The 17,837-nt window shown below is 61.1% G+C and overlaps 12 protein-coding genes across 12 annotated transcripts; 7 read left to right on the top strand and 5 right to left on the bottom strand.

Annotated features, from left to right (window-relative positions):
- Positions 1 to 143: 143 nt before the first annotated feature.
- Positions 144 to 323, top strand: OSTLU_29739 (predicted protein; the record flags this gene model as incomplete). The annotated part of the gene is made up of 1 exon (XM_001422885.1): positions 144 to 323. The coding sequence occupies one exon, from the start codon at positions 144 to 146 to the stop codon at positions 321 to 323; it is 180 nt and encodes a 59-aa protein (XP_001422922.1).
- A 72-nt stretch (positions 324 to 395) lies between these two features.
- OSTLU_94161 (predicted protein) lies at positions 396 to 1,277 on the bottom strand (the record flags this gene model as incomplete). The annotated part of the gene is made up of 1 exon (XM_001422803.1): positions 396 to 1,277. The coding sequence occupies one exon, from the start codon at positions 1,275 to 1,277 to the stop codon at positions 396 to 398; it is 882 nt and encodes a 293-aa protein (XP_001422840.1).
- A 177-nt stretch (positions 1,278 to 1,454) lies between these two features.
- OSTLU_94160 (predicted protein) lies at positions 1,455 to 3,509 on the bottom strand (the record flags this gene model as incomplete). Its single annotated transcript, XM_001422802.1, has 1 exon — positions 1,455 to 3,509. The coding sequence occupies one exon, from the start codon at positions 3,507 to 3,509 to the stop codon at positions 1,455 to 1,457; it is 2,055 nt and encodes a 684-aa protein (XP_001422839.1).
- A 68-nt stretch (positions 3,510 to 3,577) lies between these two features.
- On the top strand, positions 3,578 to 5,066 carry OSTLU_29736 (predicted protein). Its single transcript, XM_001422884.1, has one exon. It carries the CDS (start codon positions 3,584 to 3,586, stop codon positions 5,006 to 5,008), a length of 1,425 nt encoding a protein of 474 aa, XP_001422921.1. The 5' UTR covers positions 3,578 to 3,583; the 3' UTR covers positions 5,009 to 5,066.
- Positions 5,067 to 5,245: 179 nt separating this feature from the next.
- Positions 5,246 to 7,219, bottom strand: OSTLU_52106 (predicted protein; the record flags this gene model as incomplete). The annotated part of the gene is made up of 1 exon (XM_001422801.1): positions 5,246 to 7,219. The coding sequence occupies one exon, from the start codon at positions 7,217 to 7,219 to the stop codon at positions 5,339 to 5,341; it is 1,881 nt and encodes a 626-aa protein (XP_001422838.1). The 3' UTR covers positions 5,246 to 5,338.
- A 479-nt stretch (positions 7,220 to 7,698) lies between these two features.
- OSTLU_48208 (predicted protein) lies at positions 7,699 to 8,900 on the top strand (the record flags this gene model as incomplete). The annotated part of the gene is made up of 1 exon (XM_001422883.1): positions 7,699 to 8,900. The coding sequence occupies one exon, from the start codon at positions 7,699 to 7,701 to the stop codon at positions 8,893 to 8,895; it is 1,197 nt and encodes a 398-aa protein (XP_001422920.1). The 3' UTR covers positions 8,896 to 8,900.
- Positions 8,901 to 8,955: 55 nt separating this feature from the next.
- Positions 8,956 to 10,130, bottom strand: OSTLU_52127 (predicted protein; the record flags this gene model as incomplete). The annotated part of the gene is made up of 2 exons (XM_001422800.1): positions 9,526 to 10,130; positions 8,956 to 9,456 (listed from the first exon to the last, which is right to left on the bottom strand). Exons 1-2 carry the CDS (start codon positions 10,090 to 10,092, stop codon positions 8,956 to 8,958), a joined length of 1,068 nt encoding a protein of 355 aa, XP_001422837.1. The 5' UTR covers positions 10,093 to 10,130.
- Positions 10,131 to 10,286: 156 nt separating this feature from the next.
- On the bottom strand, positions 10,287 to 12,554 carry OSTLU_19237 (predicted protein; the record flags this gene model as incomplete). The annotated part of the gene is made up of 2 exons (XM_001422799.1): positions 10,287 to 10,549; positions 10,685 to 12,554. The coding sequence occupies 2 exons, from the start codon at positions 12,552 to 12,554 to the stop codon at positions 10,287 to 10,289; spliced, it is 2,133 nt and encodes a 710-aa protein (XP_001422836.1).
- Positions 12,555 to 12,856: 302 nt separating this feature from the next.
- OSTLU_19236 (predicted protein) lies at positions 12,857 to 13,978 on the top strand (the record flags this gene model as incomplete). The annotated part of the gene is made up of 1 exon (XM_001422882.1): positions 12,857 to 13,978. The coding sequence occupies one exon, from the start codon at positions 12,857 to 12,859 to the stop codon at positions 13,976 to 13,978; it is 1,122 nt and encodes a 373-aa protein (XP_001422919.1).
- Positions 13,979 to 14,155: 177 nt separating this feature from the next.
- Positions 14,156 to 14,680, top strand: OSTLU_94158 (predicted protein; the record flags this gene model as incomplete). Its single annotated transcript, XM_001422881.1, has 1 exon — positions 14,156 to 14,680. The coding sequence occupies one exon, from the start codon at positions 14,156 to 14,158 to the stop codon at positions 14,678 to 14,680; it is 525 nt and encodes a 174-aa protein (XP_001422918.1).
- Positions 14,681 to 15,337: 657 nt separating this feature from the next.
- OSTLU_2736 (predicted protein) lies at positions 15,338 to 16,780 on the top strand (the record flags this gene model as incomplete). The annotated part of the gene is made up of 1 exon (XM_001422880.1): positions 15,338 to 16,780. A coding segment is annotated over one exon (1,443 nt), but the record flags the coding sequence as incomplete, so codon positions are not given.
- Positions 16,781 to 17,236: 456 nt separating this feature from the next.
- OSTLU_94157 (predicted protein) lies at positions 17,237 to 17,794 on the top strand (the record flags this gene model as incomplete). The annotated part of the gene is made up of 1 exon (XM_001422879.1): positions 17,237 to 17,794. A coding segment is annotated over one exon (558 nt), but the record flags the coding sequence as incomplete, so codon positions are not given.
- Between the last annotated feature and the right edge of the window lie 43 nt (positions 17,795 to 17,837).

The following is a 17,837-nucleotide window of genomic DNA, read 5'->3' as shown; positions in this document are numbered from 1 at the left end:
TAGCCGCGCGCCGACGATCTCTTGAAAGTCTCGTCGACGGTTTAGAACGAGACTTTGACGAGAGCGAAGGTTCGCGCGCGGCGGCGTCCACGGTGAGCGTGGAAGCGCTGAGATATCGTAAACCACGCGATGACGAAGTAGGGATGAAGTGTTCAATTTGTTTCGATTGCTACGCGACGGATGAAGTGGTCGTGGCGATGCCGTGCAGCGCTTCGCACGTGTTTCACGAGCGCTGCGTGAAGGAGTGGCTGGCGCGAGACGATTCGTGTCCGTTGTGTCGCAGTTCGTTGCCGGTGTGGCTCGGTCGGCCTCAGTATTCGTAGTCTTTAGTATTCGTAGTCGGTATTTGTAGATTCGTTGTGATGTTATTGCATGTAAAAGTAGTTGGAACTAGTCTAGGCGCCCGCCGTGGCCGTGGCGGCGTACCCAACGCGGAATGTCTTCACCGCCTGAGCCGCTTCGTCCTCGGAACGGAAATAACCCAACTGTTTCGATTTACCCTCAACCTTAACTTCGGCACGCCATTTGACAGTCTTCTTACCGCTCTTCCAGGTGTGTTCGTACTTGCGTACACCCTCGTGCTTGCTCGTACAACGGGATCGAGAGGTACCTTGTCTTCGAATCTTGATGTGTAAGCTCGCTCTATATTTGTCTAAATCACCCGCAAAATGGTCTAAATGCGCGAGTTGGTACTCCTGCCGATCGAAGTTCGTCACGGCCAATCCGCCGAGACACACTATAGCCGCTTGATCGTACGTCCTCGCGGCGTCCTCCTCCTTTGCGTGCACTCCCAAGCTAAACTTTTTACCGTTGTGTTCAATCTCGCTCCGATATCGTCCCGTTCGCGAGCACCGGTGCACGCCTCTATACACGCTCATACTCTTCGACTTATCCGGCGCCCTATCGCTCGTCATCCTTCGCAACGCTTGTATGTTCCCGTTCAACTTTGAGAGCTCGTCCAACTCAAATTCATACCGATTCGACGTCGCGAAATTCTTCGGTTGCCTCCCGAGCACGATGCTCGCCCGGTCGAACGCCATCGCCGCCGCCTCGACGTCGCTAAACACGCCCAGCCCGTACGTCTTGCCCTCGCTATTGATCATCGCGCGGTATTTTCCATTTTTCCACTTGTACACGCCTCGGTACTTGCCGAGCGATTCGCCGCTCACTTCCTTTGTTTTCTTCGCGCGCGGTTGCGTGCCGGGCAAGCCATCGACCGCGTGCGCGCTTTCGCTCGTCGGCGTTCGCGCGCGGCTCGCTCGGAGCGCGGTCGGCATCGCGCACGAGTCGCGATTTGACCGATTGCGAATGCGCGATTCGAAAGAATTGCCCGGTGACTGTCCCCGCCGGGACGCGCGCGGGTAAAGTCTGTCGGCGATCGAGACGCGTGGGAGGGGTCGTGGAATTGTGCGCTAGCGGTAAATGAGATATACAATGAACGATTCGCGCGCGAGTTAGGCGTCGTTGACGTCTTCGTCGTCGGAATTCATGGCTTCGCGAACGCTGCGCAGGGCGAGCGCGGCGGCGCACAGGGCGAGCGAGACGCCCAGAGACGCGGCAAAGTTGGATGACTCCAACGCGTCGTCGGATTCGCGCACGGATTTGTGCCTGGAGTGACGCGATGGATGCACGAGGCGAGACGAAGCGGTCGGTGGTGGTGCCGCGCGCGGGACGTCGGTGACGCGGACGGAGAGCTCGTATTTGGGCTCTCTAGCGCGATCGATCGCGGGAAGGCGGTCGAGCAAAGACCGCGAAGGGACGTACAGGACCTGGCCGGGGTCAATCTTGAGGAAGTGGCTCTCTGGATGCGGACGCAAGTTGTTGTAGCGCGCGAGATCCATGACGCTGATGCCAGCGATGCTGGCGATGTCGAACAGATTGTCCTCCGGCTGCACGACGACGCGCAGCGGCTTGGCGAGCAACTCGCCATCCGCCTCGCGAGAAAGCTTCGCCGCGCGCTCCACTTGTTTACTCAGCTCGTGGTGCCGCTCAATCTGTGCAGCGCTGTACTCGTCATCTCTCATAATCGCACGTCCGCTCGAACCAGGGTTTAAAAACGTCTTCAGTCGACTTTTTTGCGTCGCGCTCCTGTCGTGACGGAGGAGCGGAGATACGAGTCTACTCGTGCTCGCGATTCCACCAGCCAAAATACCGCGCGCGCCGGTGACACCATCCTCGACGCGTGTTTTTAAGCCCTTAGCGTGATGGACCAAGCTCGCACGCGCACCGCGTATGGTGTCGACGCCGCCTTCGGTGGACGAGTGCAGCTTGGCGACGACGACGCGTTGACGCTCCGCGAACGCTTCAACGAAGCCATCCACGCGTGGCTTCACCGCTTGCACCATTGGCCAACTTCCAACGGCATCCTCAAACCCTTTTAACTTTTCTTTAACCTTTTTAGACGTTTCTTCGCTCACGAGGCTTCGCAAAGGATCGACGCGCCTTTTCAGTTTCCCATCCTCCGTCGCGACCGACTTCTTCCGCCGCGGCTTCGCGTCGCCATTGGTCTTCGTCACATCGACCGACTTCTTCTTCGCGTTTTTCGACTTCGACCCGGACGCTTCGCCACTCTTTTTCGACTTCGTCCCGTCCCCGCCTGGTTTATTTCGGTCATCGAAGAAAGATTTCACGCTCGCCAGCGCGGCCAGCTTGGCGTCGTCGAGCCCTCGCAACGCCTCTTTCGTCTTCTCCTTCGCCAACGAGGCCACCGACGACGGTTCAGACGCCTTCGACGCCTCCCCACGCGCTTCTTTGCGGTCGTTCCCGCCCTTGGCGATCGTCATCGTCTTCATCTTGACCTCGCGCGCGATTCTCGCGCTCGCCTCCCCCGCCGTCGACATCGTCCGTTCGCCCGCGCGTCGCGCCGCCCCCGCCCCCGCCCCCACCACGCGCACCGTCAGCGCGCACGACGCGAACATCGTCGCAAAGAATACATCCGCGAACGTCCGCACCTCGCACCTCGCGCCCTTCACCACCGATCGCACTCCCGGCGGCAGCTTATTCTCCACGCTCCGCACGTACACGTTTCCGCACACCGCCAACCCCGCCGTCGCGCTCTCCCTCGCCGCGTCCACGATCGACCCCCCCGTCGCTCCCACGCCGCCATCGCCTTCCCTCCCGCGCGTTTTCCCGCGCTCGTTCGCTTTCCTTCGCCCCTCGTCGTCGTTTTCCTTCGCCTCGTTCGTCCCGCGCGTCGCCTCGTCCCCGCGCGTCCGCGTCTTCGTCCCCTCCTCGTCCGCGCGCGTCGGCGGGAACAGTCGCGCGTCCGTTCGTTCGTCGTCACCGTCGGTCGCTCGCGCGTTCGTCGTCTCGTCGTCTGCGCCGTCGCGCGCGTCGTCGCTCGACCGTCGTCGTCGTTGATTTCGAACGCCATCGTCGTGATTGCGATGATTATTCGTCCCTCTCGCGTCCGCGCGCGCGCGCGACGCGCCCGCGCGCCGCGCGTCGTCGCCGTCGTCGCCGTCGTCGCGCCCTCGGCCGTCGTCGCCGTCGTCGCCGTCGCTCGACATCGCGCGCGGCGCTGTGGCGACGCGCGCGTCGACCGACCGCGAACGAACGGTCGGGCGTCACGTCGACGCGCGCCATGGCGCCCGCGCGCTCGAACGCGCGCGACGTCGAGTCGCAGGAATCGTGCGCGGCGACGCACTGCGCCGGGAACGGGCACCCCGCGGTCGCGGCGCTCGTCGCGCCGTTCGTCCTCGCGTGGAACGCGATCGATGCGTATCTGACGCCGTGCCTCGGCGCGTACGCGCGGCTGGGCGCGCGCGGCGCGATGGGATCGCTGTGCTGTTGCCTGCTGGAATGCTTTCGGTACGAGGATAAGGTCTGGGCGGGCGACGCGGCGCTCGGGGTGGATTGCGAATTTCGCGGGTGCGATTGGGCGCGCGTCGACGACCTGAGCGCGGGGAGCGAGGACAAGCCGATGGTGCTGTATCAGGGAATCATCGAACCTCGGGACTGCGTGCAGGGCCAGCTCGGGGATTGTTGGTTGGTGAGCGCGCTGGCGTGCCTGGCGGAACACCCGGGAGCGATCAAACGGTTGATATTGAACGGGGAAAAGTCGCTTCGCGGCAAGTATCGCGTGCGGTTTTACGACGGCAAGGAGAAGAGGTGGGTCACCGTGACGGTGGACGATCTCATTCCTTGTTACAAGGGGACGAAGAATCCGATATTTATGCAACCGCACAACAACGAGTTTTGGCCTTTGATCGTGGAGAAGGCGATGGCTAAGTTTATGGGGAGCTACGCCGCGCTGGACGGCGGGTTCGGCACGTGGGCCACGCACGCGCTCACGGGCGATAACGTCTTCTTGCTCAAGAAGCGCATGGACGTCGAACGCACGTGGCGGCGACACAACATGAAGTTTATCGGTAAGCCCGGTGACGGCGGTAAGAAGGATCGCATCTATCACGAAGAAGTCGAGGAAAACATCGTGCGCGATAAATTGTTCAACATCCTGACCCAGTACGACAGCATCAAGTCCCTGATCGCCGTGTCGAGGATGACTAAAAATGGCGAGAGCAAAGACGAAACCACCGGCTTGGTGTCCGGTCACTTGTTCTCCGTCATCTCCGTGCGTTGGGCTGGACGCTCTTGGGGCGTCGGTGGAAAGCGTTTCATCAAGCTTCGCAATCCGTGGTCGACGTTTGAATGGAAGGGCGCTTGGGCTGATGGATCGAAAGAATGGGACAAACACCCGGCCATCGCGAAGGAGCTCGCGTACGTGAACGATCATCACGACGGCGTGTTTTGGATGGAGTTTGACGATTTTTGCGAGTACTTCAACCAAATCGCGGTGTGTGACCGAACGACAAAGCGCGACTTTTCGCTCCGGTACGATCACGACAATAAATATTGTGGTCCATTGATGGGCTGCGTGAGCGGTTGTGCGTGCTTCTGGTGCGGATGCCAAGGTCCGTACAAACTTTATTGCGGACACCAATCGACGACCGAAACGCGTCAGGCGACCAAGTGCTGCGGCACGATGAAAGTCGCGAACGACGCGTGAATAAATTAACGACTACTTTACGCGAGTCGGCTTGTAATGAATTTGAGAGCTCTGTCTCCGCGTTTCGCGACACTCCGTGCGTTATTTAAGCCACTATCGACAGAAGGTCGCCGGAAACGGGGCACATGACCATTTTGAAAATGTCCCACCTCACTTCGACGATGCCGCGCACGCCTCGAAGGCGATGGCCCAGCGCTGTCTCCCGCGAGCAACTGTAATAAAGTAATCACGTGCGTCCACAAAGTATTCATTCGTGTTGTTATTTCAATTCAAATGGCGTGTTTTTGCGTCGCTGGTGGTTTTTACTAGGACGAGGGAGAAGAGAAACGCTTACGGGAGCGTGTACTTGCCAGGCTTGTCGAAGACGTACTCGGCCGTTTCGTTTTTCTTCACGACGAATCCCGCGAGCGCGTCGACTTCGGGCGCACCTTTGCCGGTCGGCTTCCACTGCCAACCCTTGTTCGTCACTTTCAAACCATCGACGATGACTTCCGCGCCCTCGCACGCCTTGATGACGAGCGCACCATCCACTTCGACGTTTTTCAAATTGACGCCAGAGCCTTCGACGACGAGCGCGCTCTTCGCGCCCAACTTGACGGCGCCGACTTTCGACTTGAGTTCATCAAAAGATGTGGCGACATCCGGACCGAGCACAACACGTGGACCCATGGGAAGCTTCATACCGTTGAATTCAGCGTCGACGGCGGCGGCGGGGACGTCGGCACCGGCCAAACGCAACAAGTTTGCGCACGATTCGTAAAACTCAAACTCGCCGCTCGTCGCCGTGTGCGTCGGGCCGTTAGATTTGAACTTGGCCAAACCGTCCGCCGGAGAGTTCTTCACCGGGCTGTAGCCAATCCAGTTCGCAAAGACGGTGAAACCAACCTTAGCCTTCGATCCGAGGCTCTTGGGATAGTCTTGCATCATGCACTCCAATCGCGTCGGCGATTTGAAAGCCGTCTTTGTCTCATCCTTGTACTTGGGATTGACGAATTCTTCGATCGCGCCGCCAGTCTTCTTGAGTTGTTTTGCGTACTCTGGAAGACTCACGATGAGCTGATTGATGTTACCCGGGAATGGGGAGAAGCCCGTGGCATCGTTGACGTCGCCTTCGGGATTCGTAGTGGCTCGCAAAAGCGGATCGAGCTGGTTGTATTCGACGTTGATGGTCATCTTGCGTCCATCCTCGTGAGTTAGCAACGAAATCGCACCGACCGCTTCCTTGGCTTTTCGCGGAACGCACAAAGAATTGAACTCAAGATTCATCGTCTTCGACACCCCGAGCGCACCAGGGATGACGCGGAACACGAGCGAGTTCGTGTCTTGAAAGAAGACGACCCACTTCTTGCCTTGGCTCATCCACTTTGATAACAACCCGCTCGTGTGCAGGAGAGAGTGCACGTCACCGTGGCCGTGCGGCTTGAGCGCGAGCTTGTAAGGATCGTCGTCTTTCACCGCCAAACGTGCATCGTTATCCATCAAGCACGGCACCTTTTCTTGCTTCATGAGCGTGATTTGATCGCGAGACGCGCCAAAGTAATCGTTGCGTTCGAGCAAATCGAGCGTCAGCGCGTGCGTGTCCTCCGACGTCATGATCGCCAACGGAATCTTCGTGGACGATTTCGCCTTCGCGCCGCCACCGCCGAAGCACCCGCACCCACCCGCGTTCGTCGCACCCTCCGCACCCTCCGCGCGTTTCTCCATCGCCAAGATATTCTTCACGTACAACTCCAAATAGCACGCGTTCGTCGCCCGCTCCACCGGCAGCGCGACCTTGATCCCCGAGTACCCCAATCGCTCTCCCAACCCCCCCGCGACGAGCACGAAGCACGTCTCCGCCGTCTCCCGCATCCCAATCTTCTCCAGAATCTCGTGCGCCGCCGATCCGTACTCCACCGTCTTCCCCGTGGGCACGCTCGGCGTCCATCCCTCGAACGGATTCTTCCCCTCCTTCGACGCCCTCAGCAGCTCGCGCGCGTTCGACACGTACTTCGCCACCCCCCCCGGGTACCCCCGATCCGCCCGTCGCACTTCCTCGACGAACGCGCGCTTCCTCTCGTCGTCCACGCCCGGCGCCGGCCAATCCGCGATCAGATGCGCTTGTCCCAGCGCGATCGTTTCGCGCAGCGTCCGCGCGTCGTCCGTCGTCAGCGCGCCGCGCGCGACGTGCGCGTCGACGACGGCCGTCGCGCTCGCGCGCGCGTCGTCCATCGCGGCCATCGCGCGCGTCGTCGTCCGTCGTCGCGCGGCGTCGGCGCGCGCGCGCGCGTTCATTTCCGACACGTATGGGTAAACAGTCACAAGATTTCCGACACGTATGGGTAAACAGTGCGAAGACACACACGGGAGGATTTTCAAACGCCGCGACAGGTGGCGCGAAAAATTTAAAATTCCAGCGACGACCGCGCGACTGCGCGACGCGCGGCGCGACGCGACGCGACGCGGGAGACGCGCGCGCGCGGCGAAGCTTTCGAGGCGTCGGACGCGCGAACGAACGCGAGAACAAACGCGAGACGACGCGAGAGACGACGCGGGAGACGCGCCGACGCGGTGACGATCGACGCGGTGACGATCGACAAAGGATGGCGACGGTCGAACCGGAGACGAAGCGATTGAAGACGGAGGATGGGGAGAAGGAAAACGTCGCGCTCAACACGGGGAACGTGGGGAAGGCGCGGGTGAAGAGCTTGATGTATAGGTATTATAAACAATTTTACCCGGCGGATCTGTTGTTCAAGTGGTTGGCGCACGGAAACGACGAACGACACGCGAGGGCGGAGAAGACGTACCCGAGCCGGCGGGAGTTTTGTTTCGTGCTGGATAAGGAACAAGAAGAGGGCGGGGGAGAGATTTTTGCGCGGTATCAGAGTTTCGTGGACGCGAAGGATTTTAAGACAAACGTGGAGCGGAAAAAGCCGGCGCGCATCGAATTCGGGCCGATTTGTAACCGCAGACCGTCCGACAGGCACACGGTGGAGTTAAAACCGGAGGAGCGGGAGTTGGTTTTTGATATCGATATGACGGATTACGACGACGTGCGGACGTGCTGCAAGGAGGCTGGGATCTGTGGAAAGTGCTGGCCGTTGATGACGGTGGCGCTCAAGGTGCTCGACGTCGGCTTGCGCGAGGATTTCGGTTTCAAGCACTTGTTGTGGGTCTATTCCGGTCGTCGCGGTATTCACTGCTGGATCAGCGATGAGCGCGCGAGAAAGTTGAGCGACGAAGCTCGCTCTGCGGTTGCCGAGTATTTCGCCGTCGTCAAGGGCGAGGGTCAGGGGCGCCGCGTGTTGTCGTCGACGCCGATGCACCCTTCGGTGAAGCGCGCGTACGACGGCGTCTTGAAACAATATTGGATCGAGTCGTACTTGCCCACGCAGCGAATTCTCGAGGACAAAACCAAGCTCGAGCAACTCCTCAATCTGATTCCCGACGAAAACATTAGAGAGGATCTCGCGTCGGAGTTTGCGACGAGTTCGCTCAACTCGGTCGACCGCTGGGGTGTCATCGAGCGCCGCGTGCAAGACTCTTTGAAGAAAAATAATTACAAGCTTACCGGTGCGCTCGAAAAGATAATCCTCTGGCACATCTACCCTCGAGTCGATATCGAGGTGTCTAGACACATGAATCACTTGTTGAAGGGTCCGTTTTGCGTTCACCCAAAAACTGGGCGTGTGTGCGTGCCCATGGATCCCGCCACCGCGGATTCCTTCAATCCGGAACTCGTGCCCACCGTCGTCGATCTGGATTCCGGTGCGCAAACCTTAGACGGGGCGATCAAAACTTTTAACGACACGTTCTGGAACGCGTGCGCGAGGGAAAACATCGAGCGGCTCACCGCAAAGACGCGTCAAGCCAAGGCGGAGCAACAGTCTGGGATGGAATTCTAAATGATGAACTTGTGTAATTGAAAGAGAAAGATTTCGTTAAATTAATTGAATAGTACTTAATTATGGCGCGTTTCTCGCGAGCGACCACTTATCGTCGTCGTCGTCGTCGTCTTGGCTCACAGGCGTCAATTCTATCGACATTAAGCGTTCGCTCGAACTCAACACCTCTTGCCACGTCGGCGGCTTGCTCTTGTCAAAGTACACGTTCTCGACCACGGTTGTGTCCCAACTCTCCCCCGTAGTGCTGTTCCCAAACTTTCGCACGCTACCATCGGGGGATAACACTTCTCCCCACGTCCGGCTGAACCGTTCGCCATCTTCACCGACGCGCCACGTCTCCCCGCTCTTGCGTCCGCTGCCAATCTTGCTTCGGCGCTCTTCCCATTTATCGCCCCATCGCATCCCCATGCCGTTCTCCGCCCACTTATCCGTCCACTTCAGCGTCGCGCCCTCGCCATCGTACTGCTCTCCCCACTTCTCCCACCACGCCTGTCGAACCTCTCGCCCGCTCTTTTCCACCCCTCGCTCGACGGCGCCGTTGGCGTAGTACCGCTCCCACCACTTCTCCTGCCACTCCTTACTCTGCGCGTCTCGCGCCCACTTATCGGCGCTCCTCTCGATGTGTTCGACGCCCGTAAAATCATCCCGGCAATAGATCTCTCGCCACGTCTCCCACCACGTCTCACCCGTGTCGTTAAATCCGCTCTTCTCGAACCCGAGCTCCTTGTAACCGCTAAAATCGCACTTCGCCCACCGCGTCTCGCTCGATCCGCTTCGCCCATCCGGGCAATCTCTCTTCGTCGTCCACCACCTCGACTGATACCCACCTTCTCCACGATCGAATCCTCGCTTTCGCGTCGTCTTCATTCCTCCCTTCTCCTCCACGGACGTCGACGTTTCCCGGTTTCCGCCTCGCGCGCCGTCCTCGCTCGCGCCCGCCGCGCCGTCGTCCTCGTCGTCCGCGTCCTCGAACGCCTCGTCCTCTTTCGCGATCCCCGTGTCGCGCTGCGGCGGTTTCGCGCGCGTTCGCACGTCTCCTCGCGGTGCGTCGCCGCCGCAGACGCGTCCGCGGCGCGCGCGCGCGTCGATCGCGCGCGTCGATCGCGCGCCGCGCGATCGCGTCGTCGTCGTCGTCGCGCGTTCACGGCGCGTCGCCGCGGCGCGCGGAGACGCGCGGCGGAGCGACGCGATCGTCATCTCGTCGCGCGACCGGGTCGCGCGATCGCGGCGCGCCGGGCTGTGCGGACGCGCGATCGCGTCATCGTGTCGGTTGGGCGCGCGCGGGCGCCGGCGCGAGACGGATTCGCGGCGCGCCGACGAGGGGACGAAGCGACGAGACGAAGGCGCGGATGCGGACGAAATCGACGGAATGAGGGAGATGCGCGACAAAACTACTTTCTGCGGTACTTGCTGGCGCTCTTGAACTTGCCGCGGGCGGTCTTGAAGGGCTTGGCGGGGGCGCCCGGGCTCGCGCCGCGAAATCCTCCGCGGAAATCGGCGCCGCGGCCGGAGGATTGGACGCGCGCGTCGTCGTCGTCGTGGACGTCGGCGCGCGCGGCGCGCTTGGCCTTGGCCTTGGGATCGCGCGCGTTTTTGACCATGCGGACGACTTTGGTGGCGACGCCGCCGGTCAAGCGGGCCTCGCGTTCGATGGCTTTGACGGATTTGACGCCCTTGGTCACGCGAAAGCCGCCTCGAGGGGTGTCGTCGTCGCCGCGCTCCTTTTTGTATAGCGCCTGTTGCGCGAGTTTGCGTCGCGCGCGCTTGCTGTCGGGTAAACGATCGGGACCGGCCGCTTCCTGTCGGCGCTTGGCGCCCTTGCGGTGAGACTTTCGATCCATCAAGTCCATTTCGGCTGTTTCCATCGCCTTGAGCGCGTCTTTTTGCGCGTTGCGTTTGTCGCGTTCGCTCTGGAACCATGTCTTCGCCGGTCGCGATTTGATCTCAGCCGCGTGCTCGAGAATGTTCGAAGCCTTATTTGCCTCCATTTCGGCCTTTTGAAGCTGACGTTCGGTGCGCTCTTCGTAGTTGATTTGCACAATTTGCTCCTCCATATCCTCGATTTTCTTGTGCCACTCGGCGACGATGTTCCCGGGCACGATTCGCGCTTTGAGGTTCGCCCCTCGTTTTGCTATGGTTTTGACTAGTTTACGATCGGATTCTTCCATGAAGGTCAACGCCGTGCCTTTCTTCCCCGCGCGCGCTGTGCGCCCGACTCGGTGTAAATAGCTCGCCAAAGTCTTCGGCGCGTCGAACGAAATCACCGCGTCGACGGATGGAATATCCAAGCCTCTGGCGGCGACGTCTGTGGCGATCAAATGCGTGACTGTGCCCGTCCTAAATTCATCGAGCGCTGCTAAGCGCTGCGTCTGCGTCATGTCCCCGTGTAACTCACCCGCTTTGATGTCGCTTAAACCCATGATGATCTTCAAACGATGCGCCTCTTGCTTGGTTTGGGAAAATATAATGGTCGACTTGTCGTAAGAACGACTCACAATGGCCATCAAGAACGCCTCTTTCTGAGCACTTTGGTTAGGTTTGAGCTTTAACACTTCCTCCACCAACCGCTTGGGCGTCGTGCCGAGCGTGTCCGCGGAAAGCCTCGCCGGATTCTTCATCGAAAGACTCGCCAGCGCCTCGACGCCGGCGGTGAGCGTGGCGCTGAATAATAACGTTTGGCGCTTCTTCGGGCATTGTCGAACAATTTCTTTGATCTCTTCCAAGAATCCCATCTCCAGCAAACGATCGGCTTCGTCTAAAATCAACGTCGCGAGATCTTCTAGCCCAAACGAGTGCGTGTTTCGCACGTGGTCGATGACGCGACCGGGCGTCGCCACGACAATTTCGGGTCGAGTGCGCAGCGCAGCTGCTTGCACGTTCGCCGACAATCCACCGACGACGAGCACGGCTCGAATTGTTGTAAACTGCGCGAGACTTTCCGTCATTTGATGCACCTGAACCGCAAGTTCGCGCGTCGGCACCAAGACCAACACGTGCGTCGCCGCCGCCGGCCTCGGTCCTCGATGTAACATCCGCTCCAACTGCGGCAGCATAAACGCCGCCGTCTTCCCGCTCCCCGTTACCGCTCGCCCGCAGACGTCGCGACCAGTCATCGCGATCGGAATCACCGCCGCCTGAATCGGTGTCGGTTTCTTATACCCGAGCGCCTCGCACGCTCGCGTCAGCGGCCGCGACAGGTGCAACTCGTCGAACGCCTTCGCGTCGAACGTCGTGTCCCCTTTCGCCCCCTTGACGACCGCGCGCTCTTGAAACCCATCCTCCGACTCGGAATCACTCTCCGACGACGTCGCCGTCGCCGTGGGCGTCTTTGCTTTCTCGTCCTTCGCCGCGTCTTCCTCGCGCGCCTCGCGCTCTTCCTCGCCTTCGCTCGTCCCATCCTCCTCTTCCTCCTCGCGCTCGCGCTCGCGCTCGCGCTCGCTCTCGCTCTCGTCGTCGTCATCATCACCGCTCTCGCTCTCCTCACCACTCTCGCTGTCTCCACTGACGCTCGCGTCGTCATCCGTCTCGCCGTCGTCCTCGCCCGGCAGCGGCGCGTCCTCCGAGTCGCTCCCGTACTCGTCCTCCGACCCACCCGCGCTCGCGCTCCCTCGCCTCCCGCGCCCTCTCGCCCGCGCGATCTTCTCGTCCACGCTCGTCATCTTGTTCGCTCGCAGCTCGCGCGCGCGCGCCTCGCGCGCGTCGCCAAAGTTCCACGCCTCGGTCGCCGCGCGTCCGCCGCCGCCGCCGCCGCGTCCCTTCGTCGCTCGTCCCGCGCGCGTCCCGCGCCCGTCGTCGTCGTCCGACGCGTCGAACGTGAACGAGGGGTTAAACTCGACGTCGCTCCCGTCCGCGTCCGCGTCGGCGGTCGACGCGCGCGGCATTTCGAGTTTTCGTCGCGTCGCCAAGTGTCGCGAGGGGGCGGCGCTCGCGGCGCGTCGCGACACTTCGCGACGCGGCCGCGATGGCGCGCGACGCGCCGAAGAGCGCGATCCCGGCGATGTGCGCGCACGTCGCGTTCGGCGTGTGTTACTTTCTCACGGCGCAGCGCGTGTTGGACGCGCGATTGGTGTCGCCGGAGGCGCAGCCGTTGACGGGCATGATTTACGCGAGCGACGCCGCGAGCGCGAGCGCGGGCGTCCTGATGGCGCGATTACGCGCGAGAAGAGACGGGCGAGTGACGGCGACGGCGAGGCGCGCGGGAAAGTTCCCGCGCGCGGCGCTGTTGCTGCCGGTGTTTGATTTGTTTGGGCTGACGTGCGCGTTCGAGGCGATGCGAGCGCTCGGGGGACCGCTGTACCAAACCATCTCTGGGTTGCTCATTCCGCTCTCGGCGTTGCTGTCGAAGGTGGTGCTGAAACGCACGTTCACTAAGGGGCAGATTGGGGCGATCGCGGTGGTGATTTGTGGGCTGGCGGTGAAGGCGAAGGACGTGGCGGACGAGGCGGCGAGGCGCGGGACGGCGATCGACGCGAGGGGGATCTTGATCGCGAACGCGGCGACGGTGAGTTATGGGTTTCGGGGATTGGTCATGGAATACCTGAGCGCGTCGAAATCGAGTCTGAGCGGGAACGCGCAGACGATGCTGATGGGAACGTGCGGGTTGGCGGCGTTTGCGATTTACACGCTCGCGAGGACGGCGCGCGATATGGACGGGATGGTATGGGCGTATTACAACGCCTCGCCGCGAGATGTGTCATCGATTTTAAAGGTGCACCTAGGAAACATGCTCAGTCGGGCGTTCATGGTGAAGATGATGATGGCTGTCGTCGCCAGAGCGGGCGCCACGCAGTTGGCGCTCTCGAACGCGATTCGCAGCGTCGGCGTCATCGCGTTTTCGCACGTCTTATTTTGCTCGGACGACGCGAGACAGTGTTTGAGTTACAATGGCGCCATCAGCGCCGTCATGGTTGTCACCGGCGGTCTCGCGTACGCGATGAGTGGGAAGCCGAAAACCGCCGCCGCCGCCGCGCCCAAAACGGCTCGCGCGAGAAAAACCACAGTCGCCGTCGCGCGCGCCGACGCAAAACCGACAGCGTCACCCTCTTCGACCGTCCGTCGCCGCTCCGCGCGTCGAGGATCGTGAAATCTCGCTCGAAACATTCAATGCCACTAATCACGCACATTTCCTAACAATGTTCGTCGCGTCGCCCGATCTCGCCGATGTCGTCGTTCTCGGTCTCGAACGAGCCTGGCACCAGCCTCACACCGCGCCGCACGTTCACGCCCGACTCGAAACGACCGCCGAGCGAAACGAAACGACATGCCTCCCAATCGCGATTTCGCCACTCGCACCGCCCGTCGCGCGCCGCGCGCGTCCCGAACCACGCATCTTCTGGCGTTCGCGTTTGCGCTCGCCTCGTCGCGGCGCGGCGCCGCGCGCGCGGAAGACGGACTCGGTTGGCGCGAAGGCGGGACGGCCACGTGGTACGGCGGACCGAATGGTCCAGGCCCCGACGGCATGTCGATTTATACCGGGAGCTGTAAATACGGCTCGAACATTCCGAGTCACTACGTGGCCGCGTTGAATACCGACGGTACGTTGAACACCGACGCTGCTGCGTGGAATTTCAACTCTGAAAACATAAACTGCGCAGGTGGATACGATCACGGGCTCACGGACGAGTGCGGCGCGTGTTATGAAGTGATGTGCGTCGCGGGTCGGCAGCGAGGACTGGCCGACAGCGCGCTCGGCCCGTGGGCGGGCTGCGCGAACGGCGACGGCGAGAAATCGATCACAGTGCTAATCACAGACAGTTGCCCGTGTGGCCATCCAAATCCGAGGTGAGGAAATTCGTCGGTGTCGCAATTTCTCGATCGATAAAAATTCGATCAATCTTTTGCGGCGCGCGCTCGAGACTGACGAACACGTGTTCACGCGTCAGTAATCAACGATGGTGCTGCGGTGGCGAACAAAACGCGCGCCACTTTGATTTGAGCTACGCGGCGTTCGATTCCATCGCGATCAGGCACCGCGGCATCGTCGACGTCAAATATCGTAAAGTGAGTTGCGATGGGCTAGGACAAGAAAAGTATTATGCGTGACGTCGAGGAATGCCCCGCGCGCCCTTTTGTATACTACGCCGCGCGCAAACGACGCGAGCAGCGTCCCGCTCAACGATACGCGTGAAATGATTTAGAGTGAAACGGCGCTGGGTTGCTTGCTCGCTCGCTTGTTTGATTTGTGTTGTTTCTTCTGTTTGTGATGATGATTTTGATTTTCGATGTAGATGCGCGTTGATTATTGGGCTTGGAACGTTTCGCAGTCTCGCCGATTCGACGGTTGGGCTCGCGCGCCGCGTGATGGGCGTCAGAGTCCCGCGCGTGCGCGTCGGCGTGCGTCATGTCGCGACTCGCGCGACGTCTCGCGACGTTCGCACGCGATGCACACGCGTCGTGCGCGCGCGTAGATCTTCCGCACGCGCTCGCGCTTCGCGCATCCTCATCCGCCGCCGGGCCGAGTCCGCGGCGATTCGCCGTCGTCGGCAGCGGTCCCGCGGGCATGTACGCCGTCTTGGCGCTCACGAAGACGTTCGATGGCGCAAAAGTAGACGTGTTCGAACGCTACCCCGCGCCATTCGGTTTGGTGCGCTACGGTGTCGCGCCCGACCACGCGGAGACGAAGCTCGTGACGAACAAGTTTCATGAAACGCTCACGACGCGAGACGACGTCGCGTTTTACGGCAACGTCCAACTCGGGCGAGACGTGAGTTTAGGAGAACTTTATGATAGCTACCACGGCGTCGTGCTCGCGTGCGGGACGAGCGGAGACAGACGTTTGGAGGTACCGGGAGAGGGCGAACACCGAGGCGTGCTCGGAGCGAGAGAGTTCGTCGCGTGGTTCAACGGCGATCCCGAACACGGGCCGCAGAGCGCGACGCACGCGGCGGTAGTGGAGGCTTTGCGTAGTCGTGATGGTGATGCACACGTGGCGGTGATCGGGGTCGGGAACGTCGCCATCGATTGCGCGCGGGTGTTGTTACGAGACGCGGATGCGCTCGCGGGGACGGATATTTGCGAGCACGCGCTGGAGGTGCTGCGCGCCCATCCCGTGCGCGCCGTGTCCGTGATCGGGCGACGCGGGGTAGCGCAAGCTTCATTTTCACCGAAGGAGTTGCGCGAGCTGTTGAATTTGCGGAACGTAAGAGTGGTGATTTCGGACGAGAACCTCACGCTGGAGCCCGAAGACGAAGCCGAGTTGGCGGAGAACAGACCGCGGCGGCGAGCGCACGAGGCGTTCGTCAAGAGAAAGACCGCAGGGGAGTGTGCGAGCGAGGATGGATGCACAAAAATACTCAATGTGCGATTTCTCGCAAGTCCACTAGCGTTCGGGGGTGAAAATGGTGTGTTGAGTTGGATGAAGCTCGGTAGGAACGAACTCGTCGGCGCCGCCGGCGCGCGAAAATCCATCGCATCTGGCGAAACGGAGATGGTTCCCACCGCCTTAGCGCTGCGTTCAGTGGGATATCGTGCAGAACCGATTCAAATGACCGTCAAAGACGAATCCTTGACTCAATTGCGACTGCCATTCGACGAAAAGAATCGCGTTGTGCCAAACGCGTACGGCGCCGTCGCCGTCTCGGCGGATTCCGCCGATACCATTCCTCGTCTCTACGTCACCGGCTGGCTCAAACGCGGACCAACAGGAATCATCGGCACCAATCTCACGTGTGCCGACGAAACTATCGCAAAAATGGCTGCCGATTTCGCCGTCGCCCCACCTCCCGATCCTGTCGAGGACGGCGTCGACCGCCTCCTCGAGAAGCGCGGCGTCCGCGTCGTGCGCGCCGCCGACTGGATTCAAATCGATCGCCTCGAGCGCGAGCGCGGCGCTGCGCGCGGAAAACCACGAGAAAAGTTTGTCTCCACAGCCGACGCTCTCAAGGCGATCGACCGTAGCTTGTAACGCATTGATTGTTTAGTCTCGCGAGTCGTCGCGTCCCCGCGGCTGGTGACGCCACAATCGCGCGACCTTCACGCCTCGGTGCGCATGCGTCTCGCGTCGAGCGCTTCGTTCGCTTCGCGTCCGAGCGTTCGCGCGCGCTCGACGCGCAACGCGAACGTTCGACGCGCAACGCGCCACAGCGCGCGCGCGAACGCCGCCGGCCGCTGGGCGCCGCCGTCGCGGTCGACGACGCAAACGTCGACGGCGTCGTCGCGTGCGGCGCCGAAACCGCCGCTCGTCGCCGTCGCCGGGCGCGACGTCACGTCGTTCGCATTTGCCGCCGCCGGCGCGGCGCTGCTGACGACGGTGGGCGCGGTGGCGCCGCTCGTGCGGTCGCTGCGGGAGCTGAGCGCGAGCGTCGACGCGGCGGCGACGGCGGCGGAAAGCGCGGCGAATGAAGTGGAGGCGTTAGCGAAAAACACTGCGAAGGAGCTACCGGAGACGCTGCAAGCGATGGAAGAGAGCGCGCGAGAGGTGGAGGCGTTGGCGGCGGAAACGCGGGAGGCGTTGTCGAAATTGGATGCGACGGAGTACGTCGAGTCGCTCGTAAACGATTTCACGGCAAAGATGAAAGATCCGACGAAGGATTTTCGGGATTTGGGAGACGATGCGACTGAGTACGTCAGGCGTTTGTCGCTTGAGCTCGGGCTAGTCATGCAGAGCGTGGGCATTTATTTAGACGATGGTGCGTTTGACGAAGACGCGAAGAATTTGAGCGCGGCGGAAAAGGCGCGGCGGAAGAACGCCCTCACAGAGGCAATCTCAGCGGCGAAGGAAACGACGGAGAGCGCGGCAAAACTGTCGACGCAACTGCAAGGCGCGGCCAACGGTGAATCTAAAGGACGAGATCTAGCAGAAATCGTGGGAAAGATTGCGCTCGCGAGCAAGCAGGTATCGACGGCGATGACAAGAGTCGTCGAGAGCACGTCGGAGAGTTTCCGTTCGACGGATGAATGACGGATTCAGATTTTATGATTTTTTAACGCGCAAATATTATGTA

The sequence above is a fragment of the Ostreococcus lucimarinus genome, chromosome 21 (genome assembly GCF_000092065.1).
Source record: "Ostreococcus lucimarinus CCE9901 chromosome 21, complete sequence".
Classification (NCBI taxonomy): domain Eukaryota; kingdom Viridiplantae; phylum Chlorophyta; class Mamiellophyceae; order Mamiellales; family Bathycoccaceae; genus Ostreococcus; species Ostreococcus sp. 'lucimarinus'.
This window is presented reverse-complemented; position numbering and strand designations above follow the sequence as displayed.

What these genes read in the sequence shown, in the direction of transcription:
- OSTLU_29736 (XM_001422884.1), top strand. Translation starts at nt 3,584, where the DNA reads ATGGCGCCCGCGCGCTCGAACGCGCGCGACGTCGAGTCGCAGGAATCG.